Consider the following 17,294-nt stretch of genomic DNA (forward strand, 5'->3'; position numbering starts at 1 on the left):
AATAATAATAATAATAATTATAATAATAGTAATAATAATACTTTTTTTTTTCAAAGCGCCTTACAAAACACCAGAGGACACTTTGCAGTAATAAAAAAACACAATTCAAAAGACAATCACAATAGAGATGAATAATACCAACAGACAAACAGGAGTGGCATGAAGTTAAAATTAATCAGTGGGAATGGAAAATGCAGATTGGAACAGATAGGTTTTGAGTTTTGATTTAAATAAAGCAAGAGTGTCAGTGTTTCTGATGTGAGGTGGAAGTGAGTTCAAGAGTTGAGGAGCAGAGCCACTGAAAGTTCTGCCCCCCATGGGCACAGAGAAGTGGAGAGAGGAGGAAGACCTGAGGGAATGAGAAGGGGTGGTAAGGCGGATAAAGCTTTGTCAGAATGTCAGGTGTATTTTGTAATTTTCATTTTCATGTTAATGTTATGTACCGATCATTTTCACGTTATTAAAACTATATGTAAGAAAACTACAACCATTTTTGCTATAAAATAATTCAGTGACTCACTTGAAAAAACTCTGAATAAAAATAAAAAATTAAGTGTCTCTATAAACAAATGTTAAAAAAACTATATGTTTTACATTTGAAACGAAAAGATGTCAAACTAAAATTCTTTTTTTCAGTTTATGTATACTCAGTCATTTAAAAGTTTTTAATTTGTAAAAATCTCAACCTGTGATAATATTTTCTTATTTCTAATTGAATATAGAAATAAATAAATAAACAAATAAATAAACAAATAAATAAATAAATAAATAAATAAATAAATAAATAAATAAATAAATAAATAAAAAGTTTGTTGTGCGTTCGGCCGATCCTTTCCCGATACCATTGAACGCAGCGTCACATTCCCGCCTCCCCTTTCCTCCTCCAGTTCCGGCTCAGACCATCATGGCGACTGTTCTCTGACAGGACCAACTCTGGGCTTATTTTTTTATATTTTCAGTTATATGATGAAGTAAATCATCTTTCTGTCAATTTTGAGTGTTGAATTGTTGTTAGAAATCCACAAACTCTCTTCTGATGACGATTTATCAGGTAAGAATATAGAAAAACGGAAGTTAATGTCGGTGTTTACTGATAAAAGTCGGATATTACACTAAGAGTTATTTGAAACGTATTTTATTGTCTGTTTTTTTCACTATATAGTGACCTGTCTGTGTGACTTTGGATTAAAACTGGACACATGCGTGTTATTTAGTACCATCAGTAAGCCGTTTGGGAATTTAGTCAAAAGTCAATAAAAAAAAAAAAACAGACAATGAGATGAGAGTATTCAAAGTGTTGAATTTGTCTTTTCACATTAAACACAGCTGGACTTTTATAATACTACACTTATAAGTTAAGAAAAAGCAAAACAAACAATGGACTGACATAATACATTGAGTTGTATAACAGGTTTTACTTGCTTCATATTCATATTCAGTCTAGCTATTCATGAGTTCATAAAGCCAGTGCTAAGACCTTACACAATTAAAATTATCTGCAACTGCTTCTCACTATTGTGTCGTTTTGTTGTTGTTGTTTTTTTGTGAAAATTTGTTTGGTGTCCCATTTCAGACACCCACAAGTCCAGCCAGACCCACTGTTTCACCATGAACAGCACCACATGATCCAGACCCATTTGGACCCCAACAGACCATCAGAACCATGGAGAAGTTCGGGATGAGTTTTGGGGGCGGACCCAGCAGAAAAGAACTGCAGGACACCATTGAGACCCAGAAGAAGCAGCTGGTCCAGTACCAGACCCGCTTCAAAGATGTGGTACGGGCATACAAGAGCCTCCTGAAGGAGAAGGAGGCGCTGGAGGCTAGTTTAAAGGTCCTGACAGTGACTCAGGAGGTGGATCTAAACCAGCAGATTCAAGACACTCCTCTATCGGATGTTCTGGAAGATGGTTGCTCGCTGCACAGTGAGGATAGCTTGGACACTGCAGCTTCTATGGACACTCCCAGTGAGACCACCAGAGGAGAGCAGAGTGAAGAGGAGCAGGGAGATCCAGTGGGAAAGCCCAGCTCAGCGGTACGAATCTTTGCCTGTTGACAAAAGTAGTTGCAAGTCATACATCTTACCTGATAACTGTCTTTGTCCAGAGTCACTCATGTGCAGTACAGATGAGACACCAATCTCTATGGATGTAAAATGATCTTTTTTGTTCTTCTTGTTTCCATCTGCAGTCGCTGAGGTCAGACCATGACGCTGCCAGCTCAGACAGCAGTGTGGGAACAGAGCAGCAGCAGGCCACGCCCTCTCTCAACGTGGAGACTGACCGCCGAATCCTCCAGCTCAAGAGCCAACTGAGCACGCTCACTGGTGCCCTGGCCACAGTGACCCAGGAGAAGTCCCGGATGGAGGCTAGTTTCCAGGCCGACAAGCGCCAGCTGAAGCAGGAGATGGAGGAGCTGCAGGACCGACTGGCTGCTATAACGACTCAGCAGGAGGCGGAGCTTCGAACACTTCAGCAGCAGCTGGCTGAAAGTCGAGCCCGCATCATCACGCAGCAGCACGAGAGGGAACAGGAGCAGGGGGACCACGTCCAGCAGCTCAGGGAGCTCCAGAAGATCCTGCAGCAGGAGCGAGACCTGAGACAGGACGCAGAGCTCCGTCTGCAGGACACCAACGAAACACTCCTAATCACGACGCAGGCTGTGGACCGAGGGGCGGAGACTGAAGCCCACCTGAGTCAGGTGATGACAGAAAGAGACGAGCTGAAGAGGAGGCTGCAGGCTGCGGAGGAGGACCAGAAGAGACCAGATCCCAGAGTGGAAGAGCTGCAGAGGGAGCTGACAGAGCTGAAAAACCACTTCCAGCAGCAGATCCAGCTCGAGACCAGAAAGGTAAAAACCCAAACCACATTCCCCTGAAACCAGTTCTAAACTGAGACCAGAGTAGGTCAGGTTGTAACAAACACGTTATGAAGTGCTAATGAACAAATCGTCTCTGTTTTTTCTTCTGCAGACGAGAGAATCAGAGGAGCACGCCCGTGAGCGCGCCCAGTCTGCAGAGGCTCGGGTTGCTGGTCTGGAGCAGAGGGTCTCAGAGCTGTCAGAGCTTCTGGGTTCCTGTGAGAAGACCAAACAGAGAGACCAGCAGACGGCTCAGAGACTTCGAGACCGGATTCTGCAGCTTGACATGGAGAACAAGACACTGGCCATGGCATCATCCAGCAGGACCAGCGGAGACCTCAGTCTGGATGAGTCCCAGCTGGATGTGTACGCTCTGAGGGAGAAGATGGAGAAGGTGAAGAAGCTGCTGCTGCTGGCGAGTCAGAGGAACCCGGAGCAGAGCATCCAGAACCTGGCGGAAACCGAGGCAGAGCTGAGTGGAGACAAAGGCTCGGTGCTTTTCTACCAGCAAGAGCTGCGGCAACTCAAGGATGAGTTTGAGCGCTACAAGCTGCGGGCGCAGGTGGTGCTGAAGAACAAGAACGCCAAAGATGGCTGCCAGGCCAAAGAGCTGGAGGAGGTGCGGGACCAGCTGAACGAGCTGAAGGAGAAGTACATCAACCTGCGGATCCAGAGCGACGAAGCAGAGGTTGCACACCGGCGTCAGCTGGAGGAGCGGCAGCAGCAGACGGTGGCACTGCAGCAGACTCACAAACAGGAAATGGAGCGAGTGGAGGCTCAGCACCGTGATGCGCTGCTGTGTGTGGAGGCGGAGCTTCACAAACAGAGGGAGAGAACGATGGCGCTGCTGGATGAGAAGGACCAGGAGCTGGAGAGGCTGCGCGCTGCCGCATTCAGCGCCGCCTGTAACACCACCAAGATGATAGAGCATGAGCACGAGCCCAGTCCTGACACTGAGGGTGACATCATCAGTCAGGCCCTGCGGCGGGTTTCTTCCAATGAGCCAACGCTGCTGCTGTACGCCGAGCAGCTCGCCAGGAAGGAGGTGGAGGTGGGCGGGCTGCGGCGGCAGAAACACCAGCTCGAAGAGGACGTCCATCAGCTGCAGGCGAAGCTCATCGCTAACGGAGAGCGCCACGATGAGGAAGTGTCCGAGCTTCGAGGACGACTAGACAAACTGACCCGGGACCAGAGCAGGGAGGGCGCCAACCTGGAGTATCTGAAGAACGTCATCTACAAGTTCCTGACGCTGCAGGACGCCAGCGGGCGGCATCAGACGCTCACTGCCATCTTAACCATCCTGCATTTTAGCCCGCAGGAGAGACAGAGCGTCATGAGGCTGCAGAGCGCCCCCTGGTGGACTCCTAGCAGGACATAAAGACTCTCCAGGACATTCAGAGGGATGAATATGTTCCTCTCTGATCTTTAAATCTTTAAAAATCTTAATGAAGTCTGGTTTTTACCAGCTGTTCCAAAGTTTCCTCTGAGCTGTGTGTAAATAATATTATTTAACATTAAATTATAGAACTGACGGAGTGTCACTGTGATTAAAGACCTTCAAATAACTTTGGTTAAATTGTTTCTCCAGATCTCCGGTGTGTATATTTTGGATTCTCTTGTTCAAATTAAACTATTTTTCCTGCTTCAGCAGCAAAGTTTGGTTTATTTTAAGGATCTGAATTTGCAAACAGTTTGACTTTAGCTGATTATAAACTGACAGGGGGAGGTCGGGTAAAGGTTTAACTGTTTGTATTCATAAATTATCATCTAAAAATTCATCTTTCTGATTCTTTACATCATTAAAAAGATATTGTACATTTAAACATGAGCAGTTTGAATAATTCAGTATTTTTTCCAACCTCAGCTATAATCAGTTATTGTACACAAATTACACAATAATTATTGATTTGTTTCCCACCAGTGGCAACAACAGTTGAGCTTCACCCAAAGTAGTTGAAATACATGTAATCCAATTAATCTTCCAAATTATAGGATAACAAGAAATTAAATAACTTTTTGCAAAGTAATGGAATTGGAATACTTTCCGAAAAGTAATCAGATTAAATGATATTGGACTTCAAAGATTACAGAGTTAGAGTACTAATCCTAAATTTTTATTACACTAGATTACTGTCCTTAAAGTAAGACTTTCCCAAAAGTAATCAATTACAAGTAATCTGATTACTTTCCACAAGTAATCAATTGCAAGTAATCAGATTACTTTCCAAAAGTAATCAATTGCAAGTAATCTGATTACTTTCCAAAAGTAATCTAATTACTTTCCAACAGTAATCTGGTTACTTTCCAAAAGTAATCTCATTGCTTTCCAAAAGTAATCTCATTACTTGAAATCAAAGTACATTCTCAAAAGTAATCACATTACAAGTAATCAGATTAAACAATCTTAAATAATATGGTACCATCAGACAGGCCTACAGTAAACTGGCCAAACAGAGAAAAGGAGGGTTTTAGAGTAGAAAGCCTTAAAGAGACAGCAGCTAAACAAAGAGTGTCACCCAAAAGCTGAATTTGTTTTTCTAAAACACCAGTATCAGAAAAAACTTAATTAGCTGCCACTCAATCCAAGTTACTACGGGCTCATTTAAAAGTCTAAAAACCAAATCAGCCCCTCTTCAATCACACTTTGATCTGCTCTAAAATTTACAGGATATTTGAGAGTCCCAGCTTCAGTTTATCTCCAGATATGTATTTTGTCATAGTAACAGCACCACCTGCTGGAGGAAGTTGGGTTCATTTGAATCTGCTTTTAATCTTCAGGGTTTCATCTAGGCACTGTTTTAAAAGTTTCAACAGATAATAACATAGCCCTCATATCAAAACCTTTGATTCTTAAAAAAAATACACACAAACTTTTTCATCTTAACATAAATAAAAAATAATATTGATTTTATTTCACATTTTCTTTTATGAAAACAAAAAAATCATTCCTCTGTTGTCTTAAACAAACAGACTGTCCCATATTGTTAATAATACTGTATTTTAACACAACAGGCAGCGAGAGGATTAGGTCTGAACTTTTTCCAGAATCAAAAAATTAATAAACATCACAACTTTGTCCCTTTAGAGATGAAACACAAGAAACTTAACCTAACCATCAAAGCGATAAACAACGTAAATACTGTATAAAAACATCTTAACACAACAAAATCAAATTAGTCAAACAAACAATGGGAATATAAATAAAATTACACATAAATAAACAATCAGCCACTTCAGAGATTCACTGTTTTTAGAGTGAAACCTGAATAATCTCAGATTTTATCCTGACTTGACTTTTCTGATTAAATGTGATTCCTCACAGCTCACAGCATCAATCCATAATTTCTAACAGCTGTTAATAACTAACTATAAACCAACTCAGGAACTACCTGTGGTCTGTTAGCAGTTTACTTTAGGCTTGGATTAACTGACCAATGAACAAGCATTAGTGTGTTTGTTGTGTGAATATTGTGTGTTATTGTGCGTTGAGGACAGTCTGCAGGTCTTTAGGAAGCGAGCCGATAACCCCATGAATGAAATCATCCAGTTTGTTTAAAACTCCGTCTCTTACTTGCAGATGCTGCCGTCGAGCTCTCATCTGAGAAAAACAAACATTTATTGGAGGGCAATAGATAAAAAATCTGGTTTTTGACATTAGGTTTTATTTTCTGTCCTTACTCACCAGCTTCTCTCTGAGCTTAAGGATCAGATCCACAATCTCTACCTCAGACTTATCTTTGGTCCAGCCCAGCAGGTCCTGAGGAAACCGACACAGGTGAGCACTGAAATATCTATAATGTTATTGCCATAGGTAACATTTCACAAGTGATGACTCACCGCGTCACAGATGACCTCCAGGTGCAGACTCTCCAGTTTCTGCGTCATTTCTTTGTGTCGCTGCCGATACCAGCCGTCAAAGTTTGGAGACCTGAAGAACTTCCTGTAAACATTTTAAGATAAAAGGATCACAGATGTTTCTATTAACGTAGCAACATTGCTAAATGTCAATAAAGATGTACATTTACCTGTAAAGTCCCATCCAATCACCTTTGAGCATTGACGTGAGCTGAGGCCCCGTGTGCTCCAGTGTTGACATGAACTCATCCTGACTGAAGGGTCGCACCTGAGGAGGAGTCTTAACACGCAAAAGCACAAAGCTTCAGTCAAAAAGGTGTCACTAACCAGCAGATGACATCACTGTGAGGTTATTACACTTCCTGTTTACCTTCCATGCTGTCACTGAGCGCTGTAGAGGCATCAGGCTGGCCATGTATCTCTCCTGAAAGGACAGCACAAATATTGCTACTCCTGACAGACAAAACACAAGAAACCACCAAACTTTTCAAGCTAAACACCAGATAAACTGCACCTGACAGACAAAACTCTGGGATTGTTTACCCCAATAATGGCAGTAAAGGCATAATTCACACTTAAATTGGTTAACAGGTAAATTTAACCCTTTGTGTGATGGAGTGATGTGATTGGTTATCTCACCAGTGGTATAATGAAGCTCTGTGTGAGCTCTAACAGGTGCCTCCTAATGATCGCACTCTGAACTTCAGACGGCCTTTTCCTCTGGATACCCTGCAGACACACACATGTTGTTATGAACACACACATGTGAGACATTCAGGTGTATTTCTATTTGCATGTTTTGTTTTTTACCTTCAGCAGTCTCCTAATCAAAATCTTGTCTTTGTGCAGAAACGACCTGAACGCTGTGTAAACACCTATGCACAGAAAGTCAAAGTTACTGAAATAAACAGGCTTTTATTCTGAAAAGAACAGCAAAATATGAGTGTGTTGTTACCTGGTTTGGTGTCGAGTGTTTTTAGCTTGGATAGTTTCTTCACCTTCACCTGTTTGGGTAAATCACCTGAGGAAACCAGAAGCACAGTGCAGGACACAGGTTAGTTAAAAAGTTATCATGATGACATCACTTCCTGTGTTTAGTGCTTTTAGCTACCTGACATCTTGATTTCTCCAAGCCGTACGACATGAGGCCAGCTCTGAAACGTCTTTATGAAGAAGGGGTTGGTGACACCCAGGACCACGCTGGGCCTGAAAACAGACAGTAAAAGAAGCTTGTTCACGTCTGTCAGATTTGTGTGTGTGTGTGTGTGTGTGTGTGTGTTTATGTGTGTGAAGTACGTACGGGGCTTGAGTGCGGGTGGTGTATTCTCTGAATTCGCTGTCGTGGATGGTGAAATATGGTCGGAAGTCACAGCAGAACTTCAAAGGACTGATGGAGCTGAGAGAGGACACACAAAAAACACAAACACCACTTCCTGATTGGCTGCTGGAGCTGGTGACATCACAGCTTAATTTAAAGACAAGGAACAAAATTTTCTTGTATTTTTATGAAATTAGAGCTCGGTATGAAATAATCTGAAAAACAAAACACAATTTTTCTTCTCGTTTTCAGTAGAATCTCAGGCAGGCTCTGATTGGTTGATGTCTTACCTGACGAGTGCCAGCACTGTTTCCGAGGAGACGGTGGGAGACGGTGCCATAATGACCAGCGGCTCCCCTAGCAACACAAGCTCCCAGAGCATCTGGAGGTGAACAAGGACGGACTGAAAACACCTGGAAGGTCAAAGGTCAGGTTAAGACAAGGTTATGAAATGAATGAGGTCAAAAGTAAAAAAAAACAGTAAAATGTATCTCACTTATCTAATTCATGATTTCAAAGTTTTACGACTAAAACTTGAAAAAAAAAAAGTTAAAAAACTACAAAAACCAAATACAGGAATAAAATAAGGGTACAGACTTAAAGAGGTCAAGTTCATGGATGGTGGGCAGCAGGGTCGGAGCTGGCAAAAGGTCCTAAAGGAAACAAAGAAAAACAAAACAAAAAATATTTTTTATTGTTCAAAGCTTATGTAGTTTATAAAGCATCTCTTTTCTTCCTGACCTCTCGAGCCGCCTGTTTGATGGGACTTCCTCCTGGTTTGTCAGATTTTGAAGGAATCCGCACCTGAAAAAAATAAAATAAAATAAGTAAATCACTAAAATACAAACTATAATTGTGTGCACCGAGCCCCCATTGCTCACCTGTAAGACCACACCCATCACAGGCAGGTTGAGGGTCAGCCCAGGCACGGGAGGAGGCCATTGGTCAATCTCATTACACACTAATGCAGGACAGGTGACAGTTAGATTACGTCTCAGTAATAAGATCATTTGATTGGTCTGTGATCGTGGTGTCACTGTGTCATCATCACCTGTTTCCAGACAGGGCTCGAGCTTCTCAAAGAACTCTGGAGCTACCAGCTGCAGCAGCGAGTTGAACAGGTGAGTGTACGGCAACCTGGACACCAACACGAGAGACTGCAACACATGGTCACATGATTAATATAAAAGTTTCAACAATAATATGATATAATAGAAATAAAGAGGTGTTGGAAAAGGGTAAAAAAAGTGGGAGCAGGTGTGTCTTACCTTTTGGAAATATCCTCTTTTCACAGAAACATCCTTTACTTGTCTAAAATATACAAAACCGAAGAAATGGGACGCTTCAGTCTGCAGAGAGAAACATGAAACATGTTTATTCATAGAGATTAAACAACAAATACATGTTATTATCATCATTATGTGATGGTGGTGTCACCTGACCTGAAGGGTGACCGGAGCATCTCGGTTGTACACATCCTCCCCCCTCCATACAGCTCTGCGTCCCACTGACTGACGTAACCTGAAGCTGAACTGAGTGTCCCCAAGGCATCCTGGGAAACGAAGTGAAACATGTCACCTCTGACCTTATATTTTCCTTACACATTATTTTCATTGCATTATAGTTTACCTGAATAGGAGTCGGGAAAGGACAGGTAGCAGATACTAGTTTTCTGTCAAAATGTTAAAAAAAAAAGGCATCAGTAAATGTAAAATCAATAAATCTTTGATCAATTAAGTTCACTATTAAATTATGATGATCAGAGTCGAAGTAATGAAGAGTACCTCTTTCTCAGTGAGCTTCACATCCTGAGGATATACCAGCTGAAAACACATAAACAAACCAGTTACACCAAACCCCATTCAGATTTCTGTGACTAAGTGAAGTGTTGTCAACACAGATTTTGCTGCTGAGGATAAAATAATTACTTTAGCATGTTGAATTATTCACAGTTTCTTTATTTAATGTGGATATTTAGGCTGCATATGTTCGCAGAACTCCTCAGCAGACTTTGTTTTAAATTATATCTGAATATGATGACACAGAAATACTGCTCTGCTCTAGGAAAAAGCACAAAGAGAAAAAAGACATTTTTCAAAAGGAGGTTTGGTTCACCTGTCATTAACACAGCGAACAGGTGCATTTTAACGCATAATCACCTGATTCTTCTGCTCAAACACCTGAGCCAAATGAGTGTTTATTATTTATAATTATCAGTTCAACAATAACTCCAACTGAGATTGATGCTATGATGCTAAGCTAACAGCCTTTTACCTCTATGGCTTGTCCGAGCTCCAGGTCGAAGGTAACCACACACACGCACTCCAGCCAGCAGGAGAAGCGGGCCCACGGACACCGGCTGTCCCCGCGCTCCGCCTCCTCCCGCCGCGGGGAACCGGAGGCGTCAAACGGATTCATCACGGCCGAATCACCGCCCCGAGACCTCCATCAGCCTCCTCCGGTTCTCCTCCGGTCCTCCATCACGAGAAACAGTGCAGAAAGATACCGGACAGCGGAGGGTGCCCCTGTTAGAGGACAGACGGTACTGCACCCCGGAACAATAACACTGAGTACCGCAGTTTACCTCTGATAAATGTATTCCCCTTCAATTTTTATATTTTTATGCTTTTTGGAACATGTTTTAGTGACTTAATAGTGTGTCAATTTGAATCTTTTGTCTAGTTTTGTGTTAATGCTGTTTTTTAAAAATGTCAAAGTGGATGTATTCTTCAGGCTTAACTGAAAAACTACTTATGATTGGACAGATACCAATTATAAACAGTTTTTCAGATAATATCAAGTATCATAATGACTTTGAAAAGCAGATATTCTGCAGCTCCCTGTTTGTTGATTGTTTTATTTTGAAAGGGCCGGTACCGGATGTGTGTGAGGCACTTTCCTGTAGATAACCAGTTTCCAGTGAGCCCGTCACTTCACTGTCTCCGTTGTTACCGGGCCATCAACATGTCCTCAGATCCGTGCTCCTTCTCCTCCTTCACCAGGTGCGTGACCAAACACCTGAACCTGTCCCTGCACGTGGACTTCGACAGACGCGTCATCAGGGGCCAGGTGGAACTGACGGTGGAGGCTCTGGAGGACCGGTTCTCCTCCCTGGTAATGTGAACGGACCCGGTTCTCTGCTGCTTACTAGCCTAGGAGCTAAAGGACTGAGTGTTCTGAATTCACGCCGTGTGTACGGTCCGTGAAGGCATCACGATACAACACTGAATACACAATATGTGGAGCAGTAAAAGGTCAGACACGGGTTGAACGTCTCCAAAGATGAACAAAACACTATTTCAGGAAGTTAAATTGAAAGAAATGTGAAGAGTAGACCTGATTTTATGATCTAGAAATGATGAGAACATTTTCTAATGGAAATATAGTGAAGCAGTGAGATTTCTGTGGAGCAGGTGATTGTGTTTGGGACTTTGGCACTAAGACAGAGACAGGTGTGTGACCTGTGAACATTCAGGTAACTCAACCTGAATAGTGACAGAGTGGTTATGAAACAGATGTGTTTCAGTTTCTCTTTTAGTTGGATAAACTGGATTAAGTTTAAAACATGTAACAAAATAACTCGGCAGTTGTTACTTTGATACATATTAATGGTTTATTTTGATCAAATGAAGTCTGCAAAACTAAAAAAAAAAGAATAGAGTAGGAGAGCTTCTTAAGACTAGTACAAAAAGATGTCTCTAATAGGCAGATCTTGAAAAAGAGAGGAAAATAACAATGTGTAAAAAAGCTTTAGGTTTTTTTTTTATTATTATTAAATGTGTCTTGTTAAGGTACAGACAAACTCCCAAAGCCTTTAGCACCAGAGTCTTCAAGTGTAAATGCAGCTGGCTTTAAAGGTATCCAACACTCTGCTGATGATGCTTTTGATCTTCTCTTTTCATCAGTGTGATCAGGAATTATACACTTTAATACATGTTTGATATTAATGATCTCAGGTCAGCAAGGCTGTAACCCTAATCCAAAAACAACCAAAATCTTGGATATTTCAACAAAAGATCAGCTAAAACTACACCATCTTTTCACACCTATTGCTAAGTTTTCCAGATCAATCTGCTGCCAACGAAGCAGTTTTCCTGGCTTTGTTATCTCAGTTGTGTTGTGACAACACAAAAAAAAACGTGAAAACAAATCAAACATTTTATGTTTGCAAGTTTCAAAAGAAATTTAAATCCTAGTGTTTAAATAGATATGTATGTTCACATTAATTGATTAAATATGTAATTGCAAGTTGTCAGAGAGCTTTTTGGTAACCACTGCATTAAATGAGGGCAAATCTGAGCCTAAATCTGACCTCAAAAGTCACAGAATTAGTGTCAAAGGTCTGCAGGGTGTGGCTTCTGAAGACAAAGTATACCAACAAATCAAGGATTTATTATTGTAGACTCTTTCACTCTTTCAGCATAAGTTTGCTTCACCACACACTGCTGAAATTTCCTGAAAAAACCTTGATGCTGAAATTGGTTGAAAAAAAAAACCTCTGTGTAATCATGTTCTGCTTTTTTAAAAAGGATGATAACTTTTGTATTACCCATTGTCCTAAAAGTCACAGTTATAAAATGTTAGCTATTTTTTCTTTTAGATGTTTGATCAAAGAAATTTTAAAAAGCCTTTTTAAGTAAGTTTGGTCTGATCCAGCTTAAAGAGCTCATGATCCCTGGACTTTGACTTACAGGCTGACTTATCAGGACAGTGTGTAATTAATTCCAGGTGCCAATGAGTGTGTGTTTATCAGTGGAGTTTGATGTGTGTGTATGTTTTTCCTGGACTTTGTCTCAAAGGTAAGGTTTGTGAGTGTATCTGAGTATTAATCAGCAGGTGTGTGTGTTTGTGTTATTGCTGTCTCAGCAGGTGTAACAGCTGTTTTCTTTTTCTCTGCAGACTCTTGATACCGGAGCCCTGAACATCATCTCCGTGAAGGCTAATGGACAGGCAGCCAATTTTACCATGGGCCCCAAACACTCCTTCAAGGGGACACCGTTGGAAATCACCCTACCCTTCGAGCTCTCCAGGTGAGCACTCTTCCTCTGTCCTCAGGTGAGGTCTTTCCTGAATGAAATGTATTAATGTGTTGGATGTCAACCAATTAGAGGGCAGCAGGTGATCCTGGAGGTGACCTATGAGACGTCTCCGTCCGCCACGGCGCTGCAGTGGCTCTCACCTGAGCAGACCGCCGGGAAGACACACCCCTACCTGTTCAGCCAGTGCCAGGTGACCAAACACACACTGAGATGCTCACAAAGAGAAACACACACTGACTGTGTGTGTATGTATAATGTGTGCTGTTTGAATGTAATGTAGTGTGTGTTGTAATAGTGTGTTGTAAAACCAAAGTGTCCCAACAGTTTTTTTGTCCTTCTTCTTTTTTTCTTCCTGTTTTTATGTCGTTATGATCCATCTTTGTAATTATTATTTCTCCAAACGGTCACCTGCAGCTTCTACCTGACACAACTTCTTCTTACTTAACTTCCTGTGGTAAAAAGTTGACAAACTGTCACAACTCAGGGATTTCTCACAACACACTTTCAGTCAGAGAATTAAAAAAACTTTGAACTTCATCAGGATGAAACACTTTAGACACAAAATAATCTGAAATGAAATAAAGGAACCAACCCCTGTCCATTTCCTCTGCTTCCGACACCCTGACTTTTGTCTTACAGGCTCATCACTGCAGGAGTATGGTTCCCTGTCAGGACAGTCCATCCATCAAACACACCTATTATGCACAGGTAACACACACACATATACACACATATCAAATGTGACCTGTGTTTTATCCGTCATGTGTGACCTGTGTTTTGTCTGCCAGGTGTCTGTGCCTAAGGACCTTGTGGCGGTGATGAGTGCAGTGAGAGACGGGCAGGAAGTGGATCCTCAGGATAGCAACCGTGTGGTCTACAGGTTCAGACAGCCGGTCAGTCGCTTTTCTTCTTCTTCTACTTTTAATAAAAGTGTTGCTGAGTCTGCAGAATATTTATTTCTACTCACTGTACCTTTAATTACCCTGTAATGTTTTTGATGATGTCACTCTGACCTCTGACCTCAGGTGCCCATGCCTTCTTACCTGATTGCCATTGTTGTAGGAGCTCTGGAGAGCAGGTAAGCCCCGCCTCCTCTGTGAATGATGTCATGGTTCACTTGCTGCAGGTTTAAAGTCCTCTGATTGGTCGACAGGGAGATCGGGCCACGATCCAGAGTGTGGTCAGAGAAGGAGTACGTGGACAAAGCTGCGTTTGAGTTCTCAGAGGTAACGCACTCACTCATCATGATTTTGTGTGTGGAAACGAGAGACATTGACTGACTAAATGAAAATAAATGTGTGTGTGTGTGTGTGTGTCCCTCTTTCAGACAGAGACCATGCTGAAAACAGCTGAAGACCTGGCTGGTCCGTATGTTTGGGGTCAGTACGACATCCTGGTCCTCCCGCCATCGTTCCCCTACGGAGGCATGGAAAACCCGTGTCTCACCTTTGCCACGCCCACACTGCTGGTACATTTAAAAACTTATATGACGCTTTAACCACATATACAATTAATCTGAATATGGGTGTTAACATGTGTAACTGCATCATTTCATCTATTTTTTTTACAGGCTGGAGACAAATCTCTGTCCAATGTGAGTATCCAACACTTGAACTTGGTCATATCAGTTAGTATGGGGCCAGAAACTCTGAGTTTCCTAACCCATTCGTTAGGGGTGTGAGAAAAAAAAATCAATATGAGATATATCAGGAGTTTTTTTGTTGGGCAGTATCAAAATTTGGATTCTTTGTCAATAAGATTTTTATTTTCAATTTCAAATTCTTCATTTCAGTCTTTCTTTATAAACTGGATTGGAAAAAAGTTACCAATTTTCTCCAGCAGAGGGTGAAATGTTTCTCTCTGACTCACATGATGTGCATATTATGGAAAAATATGGCTCCTGATATAGTCTGTAGACATTATCATCATCATTTAACTTTTTCACATGGTCTGGTGTTAAAAAAGCAAAATAAAAATCCTAGATATCGAAGAATCGCGATTTAAATCAAATCAGCACCCCAAGAAACAGAATCAAATCGAATCATGAGAGTAGCATATCGTCCCAGCCCTACCATTCACCTTAAGCTCACCTGTTTATGTTTTTATTACGTTATGAATGTTCCAGCCTGCTCAGGTGTTTATTTGTGCTTATTCCCGTCAGGTGATCGCTCATGAGATCTCTCACAGTTGGACAGGTAACCTGGTGACCAACAAGACCTGGGAACACTTCTGGTAAATTAAAACACCGGCTGTAAAATTTTGTTTCCTGTTTCCATATATGGTCAAAAAACTGAAAATGAAAATATGAAAACACACAAAGATAAAAAGCTGTGGTCTCTTTCCTGGTGCTCAGGCTGAACGAGGGTCACACCGTGTACCTGGAGAGGATGATCGGCAGGAGCATGGAGAGTGAGCAGTTCAGACAGTTTAAAGCCATGGGAGGCTGGAAGGACCTGCAGGACTCTGTAAGGACCTGGACCTGTCTTTACATCTCTGTTTCCGTTCCCAAACTGTGTTTCTCACCTGTCTGACATCACCCAGGTGAACACCTTTGGAGCCAACAACCCCCTCACCAACCTGGTCCCCAGCCTGAACGAGGTGGACCCTGATGATGCCTTCTCCTCGGTGCCCTATGAGAAAGGCTTTGCTCTGCTGTATCACCTGGAGGAGCTGATGGGGGGTCCAGGTAACACCTGTATGACAGTTACACACAGACTGTTTGATAAAGTCACCTGTGTGACTCACCTGTGGATCACGTGTGTTCGTCTCAGAGGTGTTCATGGGCTTCGTGAAGTCGTACATCCAGCTGTTTGCTTACAGCAGCGTCACCTCAGAGGAGTGGAAGAATTACCTGTTCACCTACTTCAAGGACAAGGTGAGGCACACCTGAGGACAGGTAGTTTGTAGAGATCTGGGTCAGGAGGATCAGGACTTGTTTGGTGTGTAACTCTGTATTTGTGTCGCAGGTGGACATCCTGAACAAAGTGGACTGGAACGCTTGGATGTTCACGCCTGGGATGCCTCCAGTCAAACCTCAGTGAGTCCAGATCCTCATCAGGTCCTCTGGTCCCACTCTGGCCTGAATCCTTTTATTCTGATGCTTCTTTTTTGGGTTTCAGGTATGACACCACACTCGCTGACGCCTGCATCGCTTTGAGCCAGAGGTGGATCAAGGTAAAACTTAGAGCTTATCTGGAGCTGGTTCAAGTGTTTGGGGTTTTTTTTTTCTGAGACTAACCTCTTCCTCTGACACTCTTCAGGCCACAGAGCAGAACCTGAGCGGCTTCAAAGAATCCGACTTGAAGAGCCTCTCCTCCCACCAGCATATCGAGTTTCTGTCACTACTCCTCCAGGAGGTAAACCCCTTCAGCCCACTTAAGTCCACTCAAGTCCTTCACTCTCCTTAACACTCCTCTGTCTCTCCTCCAGAACCCTCTCCCTCTGTCCCACGTGAAGAAGATGCAGGAAGTCTACAACCTGAACTCCTTCATGAACTCTGAGATCCGCTTCAGGTGAGTCATGTTCACATCCTTTGTGTTAAGCCCCTCCCTCTTCTCTACTGTACTCACTCTCTGATTGGCTGATACCCCTGCAGGTGGCTGAGGTTGTGTGTGCGGTCCAAGTGGGAGGAGGCGGTTCCCTTGGCGCTGAAGATGGCGACAGAGCAGGGCCGGATGAAGTTCACTCGACCTCTCTTCAGGTGTGAATGCTTACCTGTCACCTGGCGGCTTTACGTCTTATCAAACAGAATCAGATAACACCACGTCTATTTTTTTTCCCACTGTTAACTTGTGTTTTTATTCTCCTCTGTCTTCTTTTCAGGGAGGTTTTCAATTTCGATAAGTATAAACAAGAAGCTCTCCAGACTTTCCTGGCTAACAGAGGAGCAATGCATCCAGTCACTGCTGGACTCGTGGCTAAAGACCTGAAGGTGGACGCTAGTCTGTAAAAAAAAAAAAAACACTGTTGAAGCCAGACTGTAACCAGTATTACCACACAGTAATTATAATTGCCAGTTTTTTTAATCAACTGTTTTATACACTTCCTGTTTGTGTTTTAAACATTTCCTCTCAGGGAAAATAAAACAAATAAAGTGCACTGTTATTACTGTACGATCTGAAAACGGAAAGAAAATCTGAGGTTTACAGAAGAAAAACACGCAAATAGAAAATTAAGTGAAGAAATGAAAATAAAAGAACCCTCGTTGAACAAATAACAGTCTG

At 42.2% G+C, this 17,294-nt stretch overlaps 3 protein-coding genes across 3 annotated transcripts; 2 read left to right on the forward strand and 1 right to left on the reverse strand.

Moving 5' to 3' along the window:
- The first annotated feature begins 847 nt into the window (after window positions 1-847).
- gcc1 (GRIP and coiled-coil domain containing 1) lies at window positions 848-4,579 on the forward strand. The gene is made up of 4 exons (XM_074697703.1): window positions 848-1,051; window positions 1,574-2,035; window positions 2,191-2,850; window positions 2,972-4,579. The coding sequence occupies exons 2-4, from the start codon at window positions 1,664-1,666 to the stop codon at window positions 4,235-4,237; spliced, it is 2,298 nt and encodes a 765-aa protein (XP_074553804.1). The 5' UTR covers window positions 848-1,051; window positions 1,574-1,663; the 3' UTR covers window positions 4,238-4,579.
- Window positions 4,580-6,307: 1,728 nt separating this feature from the next.
- Window positions 6,308-10,576, reverse strand: dennd6b (DENN/MADD domain containing 6B). The gene is made up of 20 exons (XM_074698838.1): window positions 10,307-10,576; window positions 9,817-9,855; window positions 9,662-9,704; window positions 9,475-9,584; window positions 9,301-9,381; window positions 9,084-9,189; window positions 8,914-8,993; window positions 8,774-8,836; window positions 8,630-8,685; window positions 8,323-8,445; window positions 8,015-8,110; window positions 7,826-7,920; window positions 7,670-7,735; window positions 7,525-7,589; window positions 7,354-7,443; window positions 7,085-7,138; window positions 6,885-6,994; window positions 6,697-6,799; window positions 6,542-6,616; window positions 6,308-6,457 (listed from the first exon to the last, which is right to left on the reverse strand). The coding sequence occupies exons 1-20, from the start codon at window positions 10,448-10,450 to the stop codon at window positions 6,335-6,337; spliced, it is 1,722 nt and encodes a 573-aa protein (XP_074554939.1). The 5' UTR covers window positions 10,451-10,576; the 3' UTR covers window positions 6,308-6,334.
- Window positions 10,577-10,930: 354 nt separating this feature from the next.
- lta4h (leukotriene A4 hydrolase) lies at window positions 10,931-17,269 on the forward strand. Its single transcript, XM_074697923.1, has 19 exons — window positions 10,931-11,146; window positions 12,932-13,062; window positions 13,141-13,261; window positions 13,711-13,779; window positions 13,860-13,964; window positions 14,097-14,149; window positions 14,225-14,297; window positions 14,399-14,539; window positions 14,642-14,665; window positions 15,233-15,303; window positions 15,425-15,536; window positions 15,613-15,757; window positions 15,843-15,946; window positions 16,038-16,108; window positions 16,191-16,245; window positions 16,332-16,427; window positions 16,501-16,583; window positions 16,667-16,771; window positions 16,894-17,269. Exons 1-19 carry the CDS (start codon window positions 10,997-10,999, stop codon window positions 17,018-17,020), a joined length of 1,836 nt encoding a protein of 611 aa, XP_074554024.1. The 5' UTR covers window positions 10,931-10,996; the 3' UTR covers window positions 17,021-17,269.
- The last annotated feature ends 25 nt before the right edge of the window (window positions 17,270-17,294 follow it).

This window comes from Halichoeres trimaculatus, unplaced genomic scaffold (genome assembly GCF_033239565.1).
Source record: "Halichoeres trimaculatus isolate MK-OKI-2021-1 unplaced genomic scaffold, fHalTri1.1 fHalTri1_scaffold_21, whole genome shotgun sequence".
Lineage (NCBI taxonomy): Eukaryota > Metazoa > Chordata > Actinopteri > Labriformes > Labridae > Halichoeres > Halichoeres trimaculatus.